This window comes from Ranitomeya imitator, chromosome 3 (genome assembly GCF_032444005.1).
Source record: "Ranitomeya imitator isolate aRanImi1 chromosome 3, aRanImi1.pri, whole genome shotgun sequence".
NCBI lineage: Eukaryota > Metazoa > Chordata > Amphibia > Anura > Dendrobatidae > Ranitomeya > Ranitomeya imitator.
In genome coordinates, this window is record NC_091284.1 from 823,277,838 (window position 1) to 823,294,464 (window position 16,627).

General features: G+C 56.4%; 1 protein-coding gene across 2 annotated transcripts in view; it reads right to left on the minus strand.

Moving 5' to 3' along the window:
* UVRAG (UV radiation resistance associated) overlaps window positions 1-8,730 on the minus strand; it is a 98,067-nt gene extending 89,337 nt beyond the window's left edge. Inside the window, exon 1 of one of the 2 annotated variants that reach the window (XM_069759391.1) lies at window positions 8,556-8,730. In XM_069759391.1, coding sequence (XP_069615492.1) covers window positions 8,556-8,666 — 111 coding nt within the window. In that variant the 5' untranslated portion in view covers window positions 8,667-8,730. The remainder of the gene's footprint in view (window positions 1-8,555) is intronic. The other variant, XM_069759389.1, reaches the window with a different exon arrangement.
* Between the last annotated feature and the right edge of the window lie 7,897 nt (window positions 8,731-16,627).

The following is a 16,627-nucleotide window of genomic DNA, read 5'->3' on the forward strand; positions in this document are numbered from 1 at the left end:
CAGCACTGATAACATTGCAACAAGCCAGGTATCAGCATACAGGACACAGATCTCTCCCCTCCTAGAAGCCAGCACCGATACATTGTAACAAGCCAGGTATCAGCATACAGGACACAGATCTCTCCCCTCCTAGAACCCAGCACCGATACATTGTAACAAGCCAGGTATCAGCATACAGGACACAGACCTCTCCCCTCCTAGAACTCGATACATTGTAACAAGCCAGGTATCAGCATACAGGACACAGATCTCTCCCCTCCTAGAACCCAGCACCGATACATTGTAACAAGCCAGGTATCAGCATACAGGACACAGATCTCTCCCCTCCTAGAACCCAGCACCGATACATTGTAACAAGCCAGGTATCAGCATACAGGACACAGACCTCTCCCCTCCTAGAACTCGATACATTGTAACAAGCCAGGTATCAGCATACAGGACACAGATCTCTCCCCTCCTAGAACTCAGCACTGATACATTGTAACAAGCTGAACATTAGGCCAGGGCAGGTTTATTATCCCATAGACATTAAAGGGAACCTGTCACCCCGTTTTTTGAGATTGAGCTATAAATACTGTTAAATAGGGCCTGCGCTGTGTGTTCCTATAGTGTATGTAGTGTACCCCGATTCCCCATGTATGCTGAGAAATAACTTACCAAAGTCGCCGTTTTCGCCTGTCAATCAGGCTGGTCAGGTCGGGAGGGCGTGGTGACATCGGTGGTTCTTCCTCAGCTTTACGTTGGTGGCGTAGTGGTGAACAAGCAGCGCGCGATCTGCGCTGTAATCCCTTGCATCGGTGGGGGCGGCCATCTTCCTGGGGCCGCGCGTGCGCAGATCGAGTGCTCTGCTGCACGGGGCTTCAGGAAAATGGCCGCGGGATGCCGCGCGTGCGCATTAGAGATCGCGGCGGCCATTTTCCCAAAGCCGAGATGCAAACTCGGCTTTGGGAAAATGGCCGCCGCGATCTCTAATGCGCACGCGCGGCATCCCGCAGCCATTTTCCTGAAGCCCCGTGCAGCAGAGCACTCGATCTGCGCACGCGCGGCCCCAGGAAGATGGCCGCCCCCACCGACGAAAGGGATAACAGCGCAGATCGCGCGCTGCTTGTTCACCACTACGCCACCAACGTAAAGCTGAGGAAGAACCAGCGATGTCACCACGCCCTCCCGACCTGACCAGCCTGATTGACAGGCGAAAACGGCGACTTTGGTAAGTTATTTCTCAGCATACATAGGGAATCGGGGTACACTACATACACTATAGGAACACACAGCGCAGGCCCTATTTAACAGTATTTATAGCTCAATCTCAAAAAACGGGGTGACAGGTTCCCTTTAACAAGGTTTATTTCTATTTACTAATAGCAAACAGAGATCTTTGAATCTCAACTTCTCACTGTTCAGAGCAGAAGTTTCTGGCTTTATCAATATTATATATATATATATATATATATATATATATATATATATATATATATATATATATATATATATATATATAATGTTCAGTGACCCCCTCCGAGGTGTCGGCAGCGCAGCACAGAGCTCATCCATTATTAATCCGATGCCTTGTAATGTTAGTATCTCTCCTAATAGGTACAAGGAGGAGCGGTGCGGTCAGCAGCATGGTGCCCGCACCGCAACAACACAACAAGGCAATGCCAGCAGCTGCTCCATGATGTCACCCCCTGTGGTACAAACCGTACCAGGCAAACGGCATCTCCGGCCGCTCACTGCAGCTGACCGGGGCACCGGCTCACCACTGGCGTCAGTCACAGGATGGCACGACCCCGGGCAGCCGCAGAGGGGCGATGAAAGGGGGCGATGAAAGGTAATGATGCCCCGTCTGAGGGGAATTCTTGGAAATTACTTTTCCATCCACTTACAGCAAACAGAGATACAGAAAGAAATGTGGGGAGCAAATGCCACAGAGTGAAAGAACAGTGAGGAGCTTATCTCTTACAAATCTCCTTCCTTACATCCCCCCATCTACACATGGGGGGATCCTGACTGAGATAGGACCCTGCATCTGTTTGGAGCCGGAGGAGGGTGCGGGGCGGGACGCAGGGGTCAAAGACCATCAGAGAGGATTATTGCCCCCTTCACCACCGCTGCCACCCTGCATCAGGAGTAACACTCAAGGAGCAAGGAATGGATCATCTAAATGGCCCTCACCTACAGAGTATACAGCCCCTGTGCAGACCCATGTGTTTCCATGGTTACACGTTTGGTCATCTCTAGTCACAACCAGAGCTGCCATCAAAATTCTACTGGATGCCCAAAGAAGAGTGGTATTACCCACAATGCCCAGTGCCAGGAGAAGGGGGGGTGTCATTACTCACAATGCCCAGTGCCAGAGGAGGGGGTTCATTACCCACAATGCCCAGTGTAGGGGGGGTTCATTACCCACAATGTCACAATGCCCGGGGTGGGGGGGTCATTACTCACAATGCCCAGTGCCAGGAGGGGTCAATACCCGCAATGTCACAATGCCCAGTGTAGGGGGGGGGGGGAAAGGTTCATTCCCCCCACAATGCCCAGTGTAAGGGGGTCATCCCCCACAATGCCCAGTGTAAGGGGGTCATCCCCCACAATGCCCAGTGTAAGGGGGTCATTCCCCCCACGCCCAGTGTAAGGGGGTCATTCCCCCCACAATGCCCAGTGTAAGGGGGTCATTCCCCCCACAATGCCCAGTGTAAGGGGGTCATTCCCCCCACGCCCAGTGTAAGGGGGTCATTCCCCCCACGCCCAGTGTAAGGGGGTCATTCCCCCCACGCCCAGTGTAAGGGGGTCATTCCCCCCACGCCCAGTGTAAGGGGGTCATTCCCCCCACGCCCAGTGTAAGGGGGTCATTCCCCCCACGCCCAGTGTAAGGGGGTCATTCCCCCCACGCCCAGTGTAAGGGGGTCATTCCCCCCACGCCCAGTGTAAGGGGGTCATTCCCCCCACGCCCAGTGTAAGGGGGTCATTCCCCCCACGCCCAGTGTAAGGGGGTCATTCCCCCCACGCCCAGTGTAAGGGGGTCATTCCCCCCACGCCCAGTGTAAGGGGGTCATTCCCCCCACGCCCAGTGTAAGGGGGTCATTCCCCCCACGCCCAGTGTAAGGGGGTCATTCCCCCCACGCCCAGTGTAAGGGGGTCATTCCCCCCACGCCCAGTGTAAGGGGGTCATTCCCCCCACGCCCAGTGTAAGGGGGTCATTCCCCCCACGCCCAGTGTAAGGGGGTCATTCCCCCCACGCCCAGTGTAAGGGGGTCATTCCCCCCACGCCCAGTGTAAGGGGGTCATTCCCCCCACGCCCAGTGTAAGGGGGTCATTCCCCCCACGCCCAGTGTAAGGGGGTCATTCCCCCCACGCCCAGTGTAAGGGGGTCATTCCCCCCACGCCCAGTGTAAGGGGGTCATTCCCCCCACGCCCAGTGTAAGGGGGTCATTCCCCCCACGCCCAGTGTAAGGGGGTCATTCCCCCCACGCCCAGTGTAAGGGGGTCATTCCCCCCACGCCCAGTGTAAGGGGGTCATTCCCCCCACGCCCAGTGTAAGGGGGTCATTCCCCCCACGCCCAGTGTAAGGGGGTCATTCCCCCCACGCCCAGTGTAAGGGGGTCATTCCCCCCACGCCCAGTGTAAGGGGGTCATTCCCCCCACGCCCAGTGTAAGGGGGTCATTCCCCCCACGCCCAGTGTAAGGGGGTCATTCCCCCCACGCCCAGTGTAAGGGGGTCATTCCCCCCACGCCCAGTGTAAGGGGGTCATTCCCCCCACGCCCAGTGTAAGGGGGTCATTCCCCCCACGCCCAGTGTAAGGGGGTCATTCCCCCCACGCCCAGTGTAAGGGGGTCATTCCCCCCACGCCCAGTGTAAGGGGGTCATTCCCCCCACGCCCAGTGTAAGGGGGTCATTCCCCCCACGCCCAGTGTAAGGGGGTCATTCCCCCCACGCCCAGTGTAAGGGGGTCATTCCCCCCACGCCCAGTGTAAGGGGGTCATTCCCCCCACGCCCAGTGTAAGGGGGTCATTCCCCCCACGCCCAGTGTAAGGGGGTCATTCCCCCCACGCCCAGTGTAAGGGGGTCATTCCCCCCACGCCCAGTGTAAGGGGGTCATTCCCCCCACGCCCAGTGTAAGGGGGTCATTCCCCCCACGCCCAGTGTAAGGGGGTCATTCCCCCCACGCCCAGTGTAAGGGGGTCATTCCCCCCACGCCCAGTGTAAGGGGGTCATTCCCCCCACGCCCAGTGTAAGGGGGTCATTCCCCCCACGCCCAGTGTAAGGGGGTCATTCCCCCCACGCCCAGTGTAAGGGGGTCATTCCCCCCACGCCCAGTGTAAGGGGGTCATTCCCCCCACGCCCAGTGTAAGGGGGTCATTCCCCCCACGCCCAGTGTAAGGGGGTCATTCCCCCCACGCCCAGTGTAAGGGGGTCATTCCCCCCACGCCCAGTGTAAGGGGGTCATTCCCCCCACGCCCAGTGTAAGGGGGTCATTCCCCCCACGCCCAGTGTAAGGGGGTCATTCCCCCCACGCCCAGTGTAAGGGGGTCATTCCCCCCACGCCCAGTGTAAGGGGGTCATTCCCCCCACGCCCAGTGTAAGGGGGTCATTCCCCCCACGCCCAGTGTAAGGGGGTCATTCCCCCCACGCCCAGTGTAAGGGGGTCATTCCCCCCACGCCCAGTGTAAGGGGGTCATTCCCCCCACGCCCAGTGTAAGGGGGTCATTCCCCCCACGCCCAGTGTAAGGGGGTCATTCCCCCCACGCCCAGTGTAAGGGGGTCATTCCCCCCACGCCCAGTGTAAGGGGGTCATTCCCCCCACGCCCAGTGTAAGGGGGTCATTCCCCCCACGCCCAGTGTAAGGGGGTCATTCCCCCCACGCCCAGTGTAAGGGGGTCATTCCCCCCACGCCCAGTGTAAGGGGGTCATTCCCCCCACGCCCAGTGTAAGGGGGTCATTCCCCCCACGCCCAGTGTAAGGGGGTCATTCCCCCCACGCCCAGTGTAAGGGGGTCATTCCCCCCACGCCCAGTGTAAGGGGGTCATTCCCCCCACGCCCAGTGTAAGGGGGTCATTCCCCCCACGCCCAGTGTAAGGGGGTCATTCCCCCCACGCCCAGTGTAAGGGGGTCATTCCCCCCACGCCCAGTGTAAGGGGGTCATTCCCCCCACGCCCAGTGTAAGGGGGTCATTCCCCCCACGCCCAGTGTAAGGGGGTCATTCCCCCCACGCCCAGTGTAAGGGGGTCATTCCCCCCACGCCCAGTGTAAGGGGGTCATTCCCCCCACGCCCAGTGTAAGGGGGTCATTCCCCCCACGCCCAGTGTAAGGGGGTCATTCCCCCCACGCCCAGTGTAAGGGGGTCATTCCCCCCACGCCCAGTGTAAGGGGGTCATTCCCCCCACGCCCAGTGTAAGGGGGTCATTCCCCCCACGCCCAGTGTAAGGGGGTCATTCCCCCCACGCCCAGTGTAAGGGGGTCATTCCCCCCACGCCCAGTGTAACATAGTAACATAGTAACATAGTTAGTAAGGCCGAAAAAAGACATTTGTCCATCCAGTTCAGCCTATATTCCATCATAATAAATCCCCAGATCTACGTCCTTCTACAGAACCTAATAATTGTATGATACAATATTGTTCTGCTCCAGGAAGACATCCAGGCCTCTCTTGAACCCCTCGACTGAGTTCGCCATCACCACCTCCTCAGGCAAGCAATTCCAGATTCTCACTGCCCTAACAGTAAAGAATCCTCTTCTATGTTGGTGGAAAAACCTTTTCTCCTCCAGACGCAAAGAATGCCCCCTTGTGCCCGTCACCTTCCTTGGTATAAACAGATCCTCAGCGAGATATTTGTATTGTCCCCTTATATACTTATACATGGTTATTAGATCGCCCCTCAGTCGTCTTTTTTCTAGACTAAATAATCCTAATTTCGCTAATCTATCTGGGTATTGTAGTTCTCCCATCCCCTTTATTAATTTTGTTGCCCTCCTTTGTACTCTCTCTAGTTCCATTATATCCTTCCTGAGCACCGGTGCCCAAAACTGGACACAGTACTCCATGTGCGGTCTAACTAGGGATTTGTACAGAGGCAGTATAATGCTCTCATCATGTGTATCCAGACCTCTTTTAATGCACCCCATGATCCTGTTTGCCTTGTTTGCCTTGTGTAAGGGGGTGTAAGGGGGTCATTCCCCCCACGCCCAGTGTAAGGGGGTCATTCCCCCCACGCCCAGTGTAAGGGGGTCATTCCCCCCACGCCCAGTGTAAGGGGGTCATTCCCCCCACGCCCAGTGTAAGGGGGTCATTCCCCCCACGCCCAGTGTAAGGGGGTCATTCCCCCCACGCCCAGTGTAAGGGGGTCATTCCCCCCACGCCCAGTGTAAGGGGGTCATTCCCCCCACGCCCAGTGTAAGGGGGTCATTCCCCCCACGCCCAGTGTAAGGGGGTCATTCCCCCCACGCCCAGTGTAAGGGGGTCATTCCCCCCACGCCCAGTGTAAGGGGGTCATTCCCCCCACGCCCAGTGTAAGGGGGTCATTCCCCCCACGCCCAGTGTAAGGGGGTCATTCCCCCCACGCCCAGTGTAAGGGGGTCATTCCCCCCACGCCCAGTGTAAGGGGGTCATTCCCCCCACGCCCAGTGTAAGGGGGTCATTCCCCCCACGCCCAGTGTAAGGGGGTCATTCCCCCCACGCCCAGTGTAAGGGGGTCATTCCCCCCACGCCCAGTGTAAGGGGGTCATTCCCCCCACGCCCAGTGTAAGGGGGTCATTCCCCCCACGCCCAGTGTAAGGGGGTCATTCCCCCCACGCCCAGTGTAAGGGGGTCATTCCCCCCACGCCCAGTGTAAGGGGGTCATTCCCCCCACGCCCAGTGTAAGGGGGTCATTCCCCCCACGCCCAGTGTAAGGGGGTCATTCCCCCCACGCCCAGTGTAAGGGGGTCATTCCCCCCACGCCCAGTGTAAGGGGGTCATTCCCCCCACGCCCAGTGTAAGGGGGTCATTCCCCCCACGCCCAGTGTAAGGGGGTCATTCCCCCCACGCCCAGTGTAAGGGGGTCATTCCCCCCACGCCCAGTGTAAGGGGGTCATTCCCCCCACGCCCAGTGTAAGGGGGTCATTCCCCCCACGCCCAGTGTAAGGGGGTCATTCCCCCCACGCCCAGTGTAAGGGGGTCATTCCCCCCACGCCCAGTGTAAGGGGGTCATTCCCCCCACGCCCAGTGTAAGGGGGTCATTCCCCCCACGCCCAGTGTAAGGGGGTCATTCCCCCCACGCCCAGTGTAAGGGGGTCATTCCCCCCACGCCCAGTGTAAGGGGGTCATTCCCCCCACGCCCAGTGTAAGGGGGTCATTCCCCCCACGCCCAGTGTAAGGGGGTCATTCCCCCCACGCCCAGTGTAAGGGGGTCATTCCCCCCACGCCCAGTGTAAGGGGGTCATTCCCCCCACGCCCAGTGTAAGGGGGTCATTCCCCCCACGCCCAGTGTAAGGGGGTCATTCCCCCCACGCCCAGTGTAAGGGGGTCATTCCCCCCACGCCCAGTGTAAGGGGGTCATTCCCCCCACGCCCAGTGTAAGGGGGTCATTCCCCCCACGCCCAGTGTAAGGGGGTCATTCCCCCCACGCCCAGTGTAAGGGGGTCATTCCCCCCACGCCCAGTGTAAGGGGGTCATTCCCCCCACGCCCAGTGTAAGGGGGTCATTCCCCCCACGCCCAGTGTAAGGGGGTCATTCCCCCCACGCCCAGTGTAAGGGGGTCATTCCCCCCACGCCCAGTGTAAGGGGGTCATTCCCCCCACGCCCAGTGTAAGGGGGTCATTCCCCCCACGCCCAGTGTAAGGGGGTCATTCCCCCCACGCCCAGTGTAAGGGGGTCATTCCCCCCACGCCCAGTGTAAGGGGGTCATTCCCCCCACGCCCAGTGTAAGGGGGTCATTCCCCCCACGCCCAGTGTAAGGGGGTCATTCCCCCCACGCCCAGTGTAAGGGGGTCATTCCCCCCACGCCCAGTGTAAGGGGGTCATTCCCCCCCACGCCCAGTGTAAGGGGGTCATTCCCCCCCACGCCCAGTGTAAGGGGGTCATTCCCCCCCACGCCCAGTGTAAGGGGGTCATTCCCCACAATGCCCAGTGTAAGGGGGTCATTACCCACAATGCCCAGTGTATGGGGGTCATTACCCACAATGCCCAGTGTATGGGGGTCATTACCCACAATGCCCAGTGTAAGGGGGTCATTACCCACAATGCCCAGTGTATGGGGGTCATTACCCACAATGCCCAGTGTAAGGGGGTCATTACCCACAACGCCCAGTGTATGGGGGTCATTACCCACAATGCCCAGTGTAAGGGGCTCATTACCCACAATGCCCAGTGTAAGGGGGTCATTACCCACAATGCCCAGTGTAAGGGGGTCATTCCCCCCCACGCCCAGTGTAAGGGGGTCATTCCCCCCCACGCCCAGTGTAAGGGGGTCATTCCCCCCCACGCCCAGTGTAAGGGGGTCATTACCCACAATGCCCAGTGTAAGGGGGTCATTACCCACAATGCCCAGTGACACGGACAGCGCCGCTCTGCGCTCACCTGCTGGGTGTGCAGCTCCACATGCAGGGACCGAGGCGCCACCATCCCGACCCCAGAGGGGATAGACAGGCCCTCCCTGCCGCTGCCCCTCGCCGGCCCGGGGAGGCTCATGACGGCGGCGGTGCTCAGCTCTCCTCACTCACTGACTGGATGACGCCGCTTCCTTCCGGGTCTCAGGCGCGCCCCCATCTTGCGGTCACGAGGTGCGCGCTGAGCGCTCCCGCTCGCGGTGACGCGCACAAACACTGCGCTTTGCCCCGCCTCCAGGGACGGTTTCCCGCTCTCTCATTGGTTAAAGCCGATCGCATCGGACAAATGCCAGTGGTCTGTCTTCACGTCAATCAAGATTTCGTAACGCGCGCCTATTGGATGTCCCTGCCGGTAATCAGAAGAGGCGTGTTCCTCCTGTTACTGGTGGTCGTCACGTCACAGCTGCTGCAGCGCCTCTTCTTCTTCCAAGAAGGAAGAACTGCTTTATTTTTCCATCTACATGTCGGTATTTTTGTTGGATGAGGCCGTAATTCTAAATGTCACCATTCACTTTACCATAAAATGTAATAAAGTTGTATCCAGAGCACTGTCCCGTTTCCCTTACACCACTGGAGCGCTGCTTCAGCCTTATACTGTGTGTGGTTGTCTTGTTGGAAGGTCCCAACCTCCGTCCCCGTCTCATCACAGTTCAGAATATCTCCGTATTTCGCACCATCCATTTTCCCTGTCCCTGCTAGCGAAAAACATCCCCACAGCATGATGCTGCCACCACCATGTATCACTGTGGGCATGGTGTTTGTGGGGGTGATGAGCCGTGTTGGTTTGATGCCAGATCTCCCTGGCCTTCATGTTGTTGTTTGGAGATCTCCTTGATCTTCATGTTGTTGTTTGGAGATCTCCTTGGTCTTCATGGTGGTGTTTGGAGATCTCCTTGGTCTTCATGGTGGTGTTTGGAGATCTCCTTGGTTTTCATGGTGGTGTTTGGAGATCTCCTTGATCTTCATATTGTTGTTTGGAGATCTCCTTGGTTTTCATGGTGTTGTTTGGAGATCTCCTTGGTCTTCATAGTGGTGTTTGAAGATCTCTTTGGTCTTCATGGTGGTGTTTGGAGATCTCCTTGGTCTTCATGGTGGTGTTTGGAGATCTCCTTGGTCTTCATGGTGGTGTTTGGAGATCTCCTTGGTCTTCATGGTTGTCACGATTCCCCTGACCGCTGTCACCAATGGGTCAGGATTCACACCGTGACCGTCACCCCTACGTCACGGATTGAGGTGACTTTAGGCCAACAGACGGCTATCACATGTGCAGGGGGCTTATCTTAGTTATCCCTCCACTCCACGATGTGATGAAAAACCACACACAAGGCTATTGACCTCTTAGCTTACAGCAGGGGCTTATTCTAGGTATCCCACTGCTTTTCTATATACCACGAACTGCAGGGATTTATGTATATCCCGCTTACAGTTCCACTTAACACTTGCAGCTCTCTGGCGCCCCCCTTACTCTCAGGTCAGATTAGGTACTGCACCCTGGGTAATTAGTCGCCAGAAAGGCTGCCTGCTATGTACTGGCTATTGGGCACGCTGCAGCGACGCGATAATTACTCCCACTCAGGCAGGAACAATAATTATTAACGTCGCAGCCACTACAACATAACCCAAAAGTCTGCACACTTATCGCTGCCACCAGCTTCGATTAAACGGGTCCGAAGCTAACCCAACACAACAGTAACAGTAGCGTATTTCCCTTCAGAAGACTTAGGGTACGGTTTTTAGAGCATGGAGAAGAACTAACATATAATAGTATATCCCATTAAAAATAATTAGATAGTGCTTTATCAAAAATAGTTTATAAAGATGTTACAAATGAGACAATTGCAAATATGTACATGGGTAATTATAACATAAAGGGAATAAAAGAGAAAAGATAACACTCACATGTTAAAAACATGGCTGGCACCCCAGGCTAGTGCAGTTTCCATACATCCCAGTCCATGGGATGTACTCAGCTCTTCCAGAACAATAGGACAAGGAGTCCAGAAGAAGAAATCCAGCAGAAGGGTGCCTCCTCAGAGCCTGCCAGACACTTAAACCCTTAAGGCTGTGACATCACAGAAAGGCTGGCTTATCCAGACCCTCCTCTCTCTACATTCTGCCTAAACTTTAAACTATTCTCTCTAATTTCTATAACTTCACTACAAAACATGTCATAGTTCTAACAAACCCATCAATCATCTCGGGTTAACGTGAGCATTCTAATGAGATCAAATATGTCCTATCTGGGATACATATTTACAGAGAAAACCCTACTTCTTTACCAGACGGAGTTAGAAGTCCGAGTTTCAAGGGATGGGTACCTACACCGAGTGGGAATACGAATATATATTTTCGTGTTCTTACCGTAAACATGGTGCATAATATCGTACCAAAACCAAACAAAGGATCTTTCATGAATTTTGGAGCCACTTTACCAGTTCTGACTAGTGAAGGTGGGAGGGGTGAGGGACTTTCCTCTGAGCCTGGAATTTACGACCCCAGGGCAATAAAACCCCCTTCTAGCATACAGTCCGTAGCCCAGAGAGAAACAAGTAGAGTCAGCTAGTGAAGGGGGGGTTTAGCCCACCTCATGAGCTGACGAGCAACTAAACTTATATGATATTTCATACCATATCGTGACACCTCCCCCTTTTGGTGTGCGCTAGGGAGGCAGTACCCCACGGTATGCCTCCATGGGCACCTCAGTAGGTTCACCCTGGCGGGAGAGTCCATCTGCATTCCCATGCTCTTTGCCCGTTTTATGTTCAATGGTGAAGTCAAACTGCTGAAGGGCAAGGCTCCAGCGTAGCAACCTGCCGTTGGTTCCACACATGGCATTTAGCCAGCGCAGAGGGTTGTGGTCGGTCACCACAGTGAAAGTGTGACCATACAAGTAGGGCTGCAAGCGCTGCAGGGCCCAGACTATGGCCAGGCACTCCTTCTCGATTGTGGAGTAGGCCACTTCCCTCGGCAAAAGTTTCCGGCTCAGGTATAACACGGGGTGCTCTTGGTCCTCCGAGTCAACCTGGCTGAGCACAGCACCAAGGCCAAACTCGCTGGCGTCGGTCTGCACCAAGAACGGTCGACTGCTGTCGACTGCTTTCAACACAGGGGCGTTGCACAGTGCGGTTTTCAACGCCTGGAAGGCCCCCTCACAGCCATCTGTCCAGTTGACGATGTGGGGTAGCTTCTTCCTGGTGAGGTCCGTCAAAGGTTTTGCCAGGCTACTATAGTGCCGTACGAAGCGCCTATAGTACCCTGCAGTGCCCAAGAAGGACATCACCTGTTTCTTGGTCACGGGAGTGGGCCAGTTCACGATCACTCCCACTTTGTCAGGCTCTGGCTTCAGGGTGTTCCCGCCTACCCGGTGCCCCAGGTAGTGAACCTCCCTCATGCCCATCTGGCACTTTCCCGGCTTGATAGTCAGTCCTGCTTGGTGAATTCGCCTGAGCCCCTCCTCGAGATGCTGCAGGTGTTCCTTCCAGGAGGGACTGAAGATGGCAATGTCATCCAAGTACGCCACGGCGTACGTCTCCAGTCCCTGAAGCAGGAGGTTGACCATCCGCTGGAAAGTGGCAGGGGCATTCTTCATGCCGAAGGGCATGACCGTGGACTCGTACAGTCCGAAGGGCGTGATAAAGGCGGACTTCTCCTGCGCCTCGGGGCTCAGGGGAATCTGCCAGTATCCTCTACTCAAATCCATTATTGTCAGGTATTTTGCGCCAGCTAACTTCTCAAGCAGCTCCTCGATGCGCGGCATGGGGTGCGCGTCAGAGGCTGTGATGGCGTTGAGCCCCCTGTAGTCCACGCAGAACCGGGTGGTCCGGTCCTTCTTTGGCACGAGAACTACAGGTGAGGCCCACGCACTCTTTGACCGTCGAATCACCCCCAGCTGTAACATCTCATCAATCTCTTGGCGCATAATCTGCTGCACCTGGTCAGAGATTCGATAGGGTGTTCGCCGTAGTGGGGCGTGATTTCCGGTGTCCACCTCGTGGACTGCTAACTCAGTCCTCCCAGGTCGGTTGGAGAACACGACCCGGAAAGGTTCCAGTGTGGTTTGCAACTGCACCCGCTGGGGTTCAGTTAACGAGGCGCTTACCTCCACATCCTCGATGGACCCATTGGCCTTGGCTTGGGCCAGCAAGTCCAGGAGGGTGTCTTCCTCACCGTCTTCGGGCAAGCTGCAGACCGGTAGGACGAAAGGTTCACGTTCGTGATGAGCCTTCATCATGTTGACGTGAAAGGCCTTTCGCCTACCCCGAGCGTGGTCAAGCGTGACCACGTAAGTGACCGGGTTGAGCTGTTGGTGGACGACGTACGGGCCCTCCCAGGCGGCCTGAAGCTTATCCGTTGGTACGGGGACCAGCACCCACACCTTTTGACCCACGTGGTAGGTCCGCTCCCGGGCGTTCTGGTCGTACCAGTGCTTCTGATCAGCCTGAGCCTGCGTCATGTTGTCATGCACCAACTGCGTCAAGGTCTGCATCTTGTCACGGAAGCGCATGACATACTCCACTATGGACACTTCAGAAGGGTTCAGCTCCTCTTCCCAGGATTCTCTTACCAACCCAAGGGGTCCCCGGACTCGCCTGCCATACAGGAGCTCGAAGGGGGAGAACCCCGTCGAGGCCTGCGGAACCTCTCGGTAAGCGAACAGCAGGTGTGGGAGGTACCGCTCCCAGTCGCGCCCTTGGGTCTCAACCAGCATGCGTAGCATCTGTTTGAGGGTACCATTGAAGCGTTCACACAGGCCATGGGTCTGTGGGTGATACGCACTCGATACCAGGTGCTTCACCTGCATTCTCTTACAGAGAGCCTCCATTAGGCGAGACATAAATTGGGTCCCTTGATCAGTAAGCATTTCCCTGGGAAACCCTACACGTGAAAAGATGGCCAACAGGGCATCCGCCACCTTATCTGCCCTAGTTGACGACAGAGCTAATGCCTCTGGGTACCGGGTAGCATAGTCTACCACAGTAAGGATGTATTGCTTTCCAGAGCTGCTGGGGACGGCCAGCGGGCCCACAATGTCCACCGCGATCCTCTGGAAAGGCTCCTCTATCACTGGCAAAGGGATCAGGGGAGCCTTAATAGCAGGTCCCGCCTTCCCCACTCTTTGACAAGTGATACAGGAGCGGCAGTAGTTTGACACATCTGTCCCCATCTTAGGCCAATAGAAGTGTTGAGACAGCCGGGCCTTAGTTTTGCTGATCCCCAAGTGTCCAGCTAGCGGGATCTCATGGGCAATCCGCAACAACTCACCCCGGAATTGCTGTGGGACGACCAGCTGTCTTTCCCTCACCCACTCCTTTTGTGATTCTCCGGGTACTGTCTCCCAGTATAACTTTCCTCGTTCCCAGAACACCTTCTCCTTATCAGCCTCGGAGAAGTGCGTCCCGGCAAGTTGTCTCAAACTCTCTAGGCTCGCATCTGTGTGCAGAGCGGCCTGAAACTCCTGGCTAGGGGAAGCCAGAAGTGACGTCAGGGTCCCTTCCCCACGGGAACCCCCGTGGACCTGCTCTGGGTCCACCTCTGGTTCAGTCACAGTGATGACTGAGGAGGGTCCGGAAGGCTGACAGTTATCTGCGTTCCGGGCACTCTGACTGCGGGTGACAGCAGCTACGTAGGCTGTCTCCCCGGGGGTTTCTACAGTCCCATCAGCCGGCGCTGCTATGGGCTCTACCTCCCCATCCACCCCCAACACTCCAGGGGCAGTGCTACTTATGGGCCAGTTACCTTCCTCGGTGGCACTGGTCACTTTCATGGCATCACCTTCCTCACGGTTCCCATGCATCTCCCCATTTCCTGTAGCACCGACACTTGCCCCTGTTAGGGGTTCCTCAGCCGTCTCACTCCGCAGAGCGACGTGGCTGGGCACGCCTGTACCTATGGACACATTAACCTTCACAGAAAAATCATTATCAGGTTCAGCTGGCACAGGTACAACATTTTCACCATCAATCCTAGAGAAAAAATGGTTATTAGATGCATCATTACAAGATAAAGCATGGTCAGGTAACACATGCGATTTCCCATCATCATCATCATCATCAGGGTTAACTTTACCCGCATTAATAGATTGGGGAGGGGTGTCAGGAACGTAGTATGCAAACATCCTCCCCAAATCAGTCCCCAACAAAACATCAGTGGGCAAATTATCAGACAGCCCCACTTCCTTCACCCCGCTCCCAGCACCCCAATCAATAAAAACCCGGGCCATCGGTAAGGGACAGCTGATGCCCCCAATCCCAGTGACAGTTAGGGTTTTCCCCGGAATGATTTCTTCAGGGGCCGCCAGTTCGGGTCGGATGAGGGTTCGTTCAGCCCCGGTGTCCTTGAGGCCTGTAGCAACATGGCCTCCCACAGTGACGTGCTGTAAGTTGTCACACACCCTCCCAGCCACACCACCCACCAAAAGAACTGCTGCATTAGGCCCTGGGGCCTTGGCTTGGGTGTTCTTCTGCTTGGTTGGGCAGGAGAGACTGATATGACCAGTCTGATGGCAGGTGTAACACGTGCGAGGTTCGGTGGTCGGTCTGGTGCTGTTGGCCACGGGGCCAGGACCTCTGGTGTGTTGGCTGGCAGGGGTACTGGCGTTGGTTGCAGGCTTACCCCCTCTCCAGCTGGTGGTGACTGGCTTCCGCCCTTCCGATCTACGGTTGGCCTCATAGGCATCGGCAATCTGTGCTGCTTTCGTCACGTCTTTGGGTTCTCTGTCCATCACGAACTGTCGCACCTCAGCTGGGCAAAGATGAAAGAACTGGTCTTTGATCATCAGGTCTCGCAGCTGTGCAAAGGTGGTCACTGACAGTCCTTGGGTCCACTGGTCAAAGTGGGTCCCCAGTCCATGCACCACATCACTGTAGCTGTCGTGTGGGCCACGTTGGAGGGTCCGGAACTTTCTACGGTACACCTCGGGTGTAAGCTGGTACTTGGCTATCAGAGCCTGCTTGATGGCCTCATAGTCACCATCTTGTTCTTGAGAGGGCAGCAAACGCCTCCAGAGCTTTACCTCTCAGCCCTGGTGTCAGGTATCGGGCCCATTCATCTGTAGGCAGCTGGTACTGCCTGCAGGCTTTCTCAAAGGCCCGCAGAAAAGTGTCCAAGTCCCCGTCCTTCTCCATAACAGGAAAGTGATCGGGCCGGGGCTTAGGTATCTGAGCGCTGCTGGGCTCACGTCTCTGGGCGGTGGAGGGCATCCCCCCCTGCCGGAGCATCTCCAGTTCATGTTCTCGCTGGGCTTGGCGCTCGGCTCTCTCAGCCTCCCGCTCGGCTCTCTCAGCCTCCCGCTCGGCTCGGGCCTCTCTCTCGGCTCGCTGGGCCTGGGCCTCTCGCTCGGCTCGCTCCTGGTATTGCTGGATCAGCTGCAGACGTCTCTCTAGGTCATCTGCGGAGCATTGTTGCAGAGCCAGCTGCAGGAGGAGGTCTGCGCCCCCCTGGTTGCCAGTAGGGCCCGTATTCAGTGGTTGGACCTCTGCTGCAGCACCATGTTCGCTTGTGCTGGCCTCTGCGGCCTCTGGGCTCTGTGGCCTGGCTTGGTCGGCTTCCCATTGCACCAGGTCAGCGACCATTTGAGCCTTGGACTTGTCCTGGGGGTTCAGGCCATGGCACGTGCATATCCCAGCAAGAAAGTCCTTCTTCTGCTGGTTGTACCAGGCTTCCCCTTTCGCAGCCATGGTTGCCAAATAAAAGATAGGATAGAAAAACGAAGAGAGAGGGAGGGGATAATTACCAGTACGCAATTGTCTCACAACTAAAAAGCACTGAGTTCGTTCTCCAAACTTATTTGCGCAGAGTCCTCGCAAGAACTTTCTGCAAGTTTTTAGTGAGAGGACTGATTACTCAAACCAAATCACTAATGCTCTAAGATATCCCACCGCCTTGCCACCAATTGTCACGATTCCCCTGACCCCTGTCACCAATGGGTCAGGATTCACACCGTGACCGTCACCCCTACGTCACGGATTGAGGTGACTTTAGGCCAACAGACGGCTATCACATGTGCAGGGGGGCTTATCTTAGTTATCCCTCCACTCCACGATG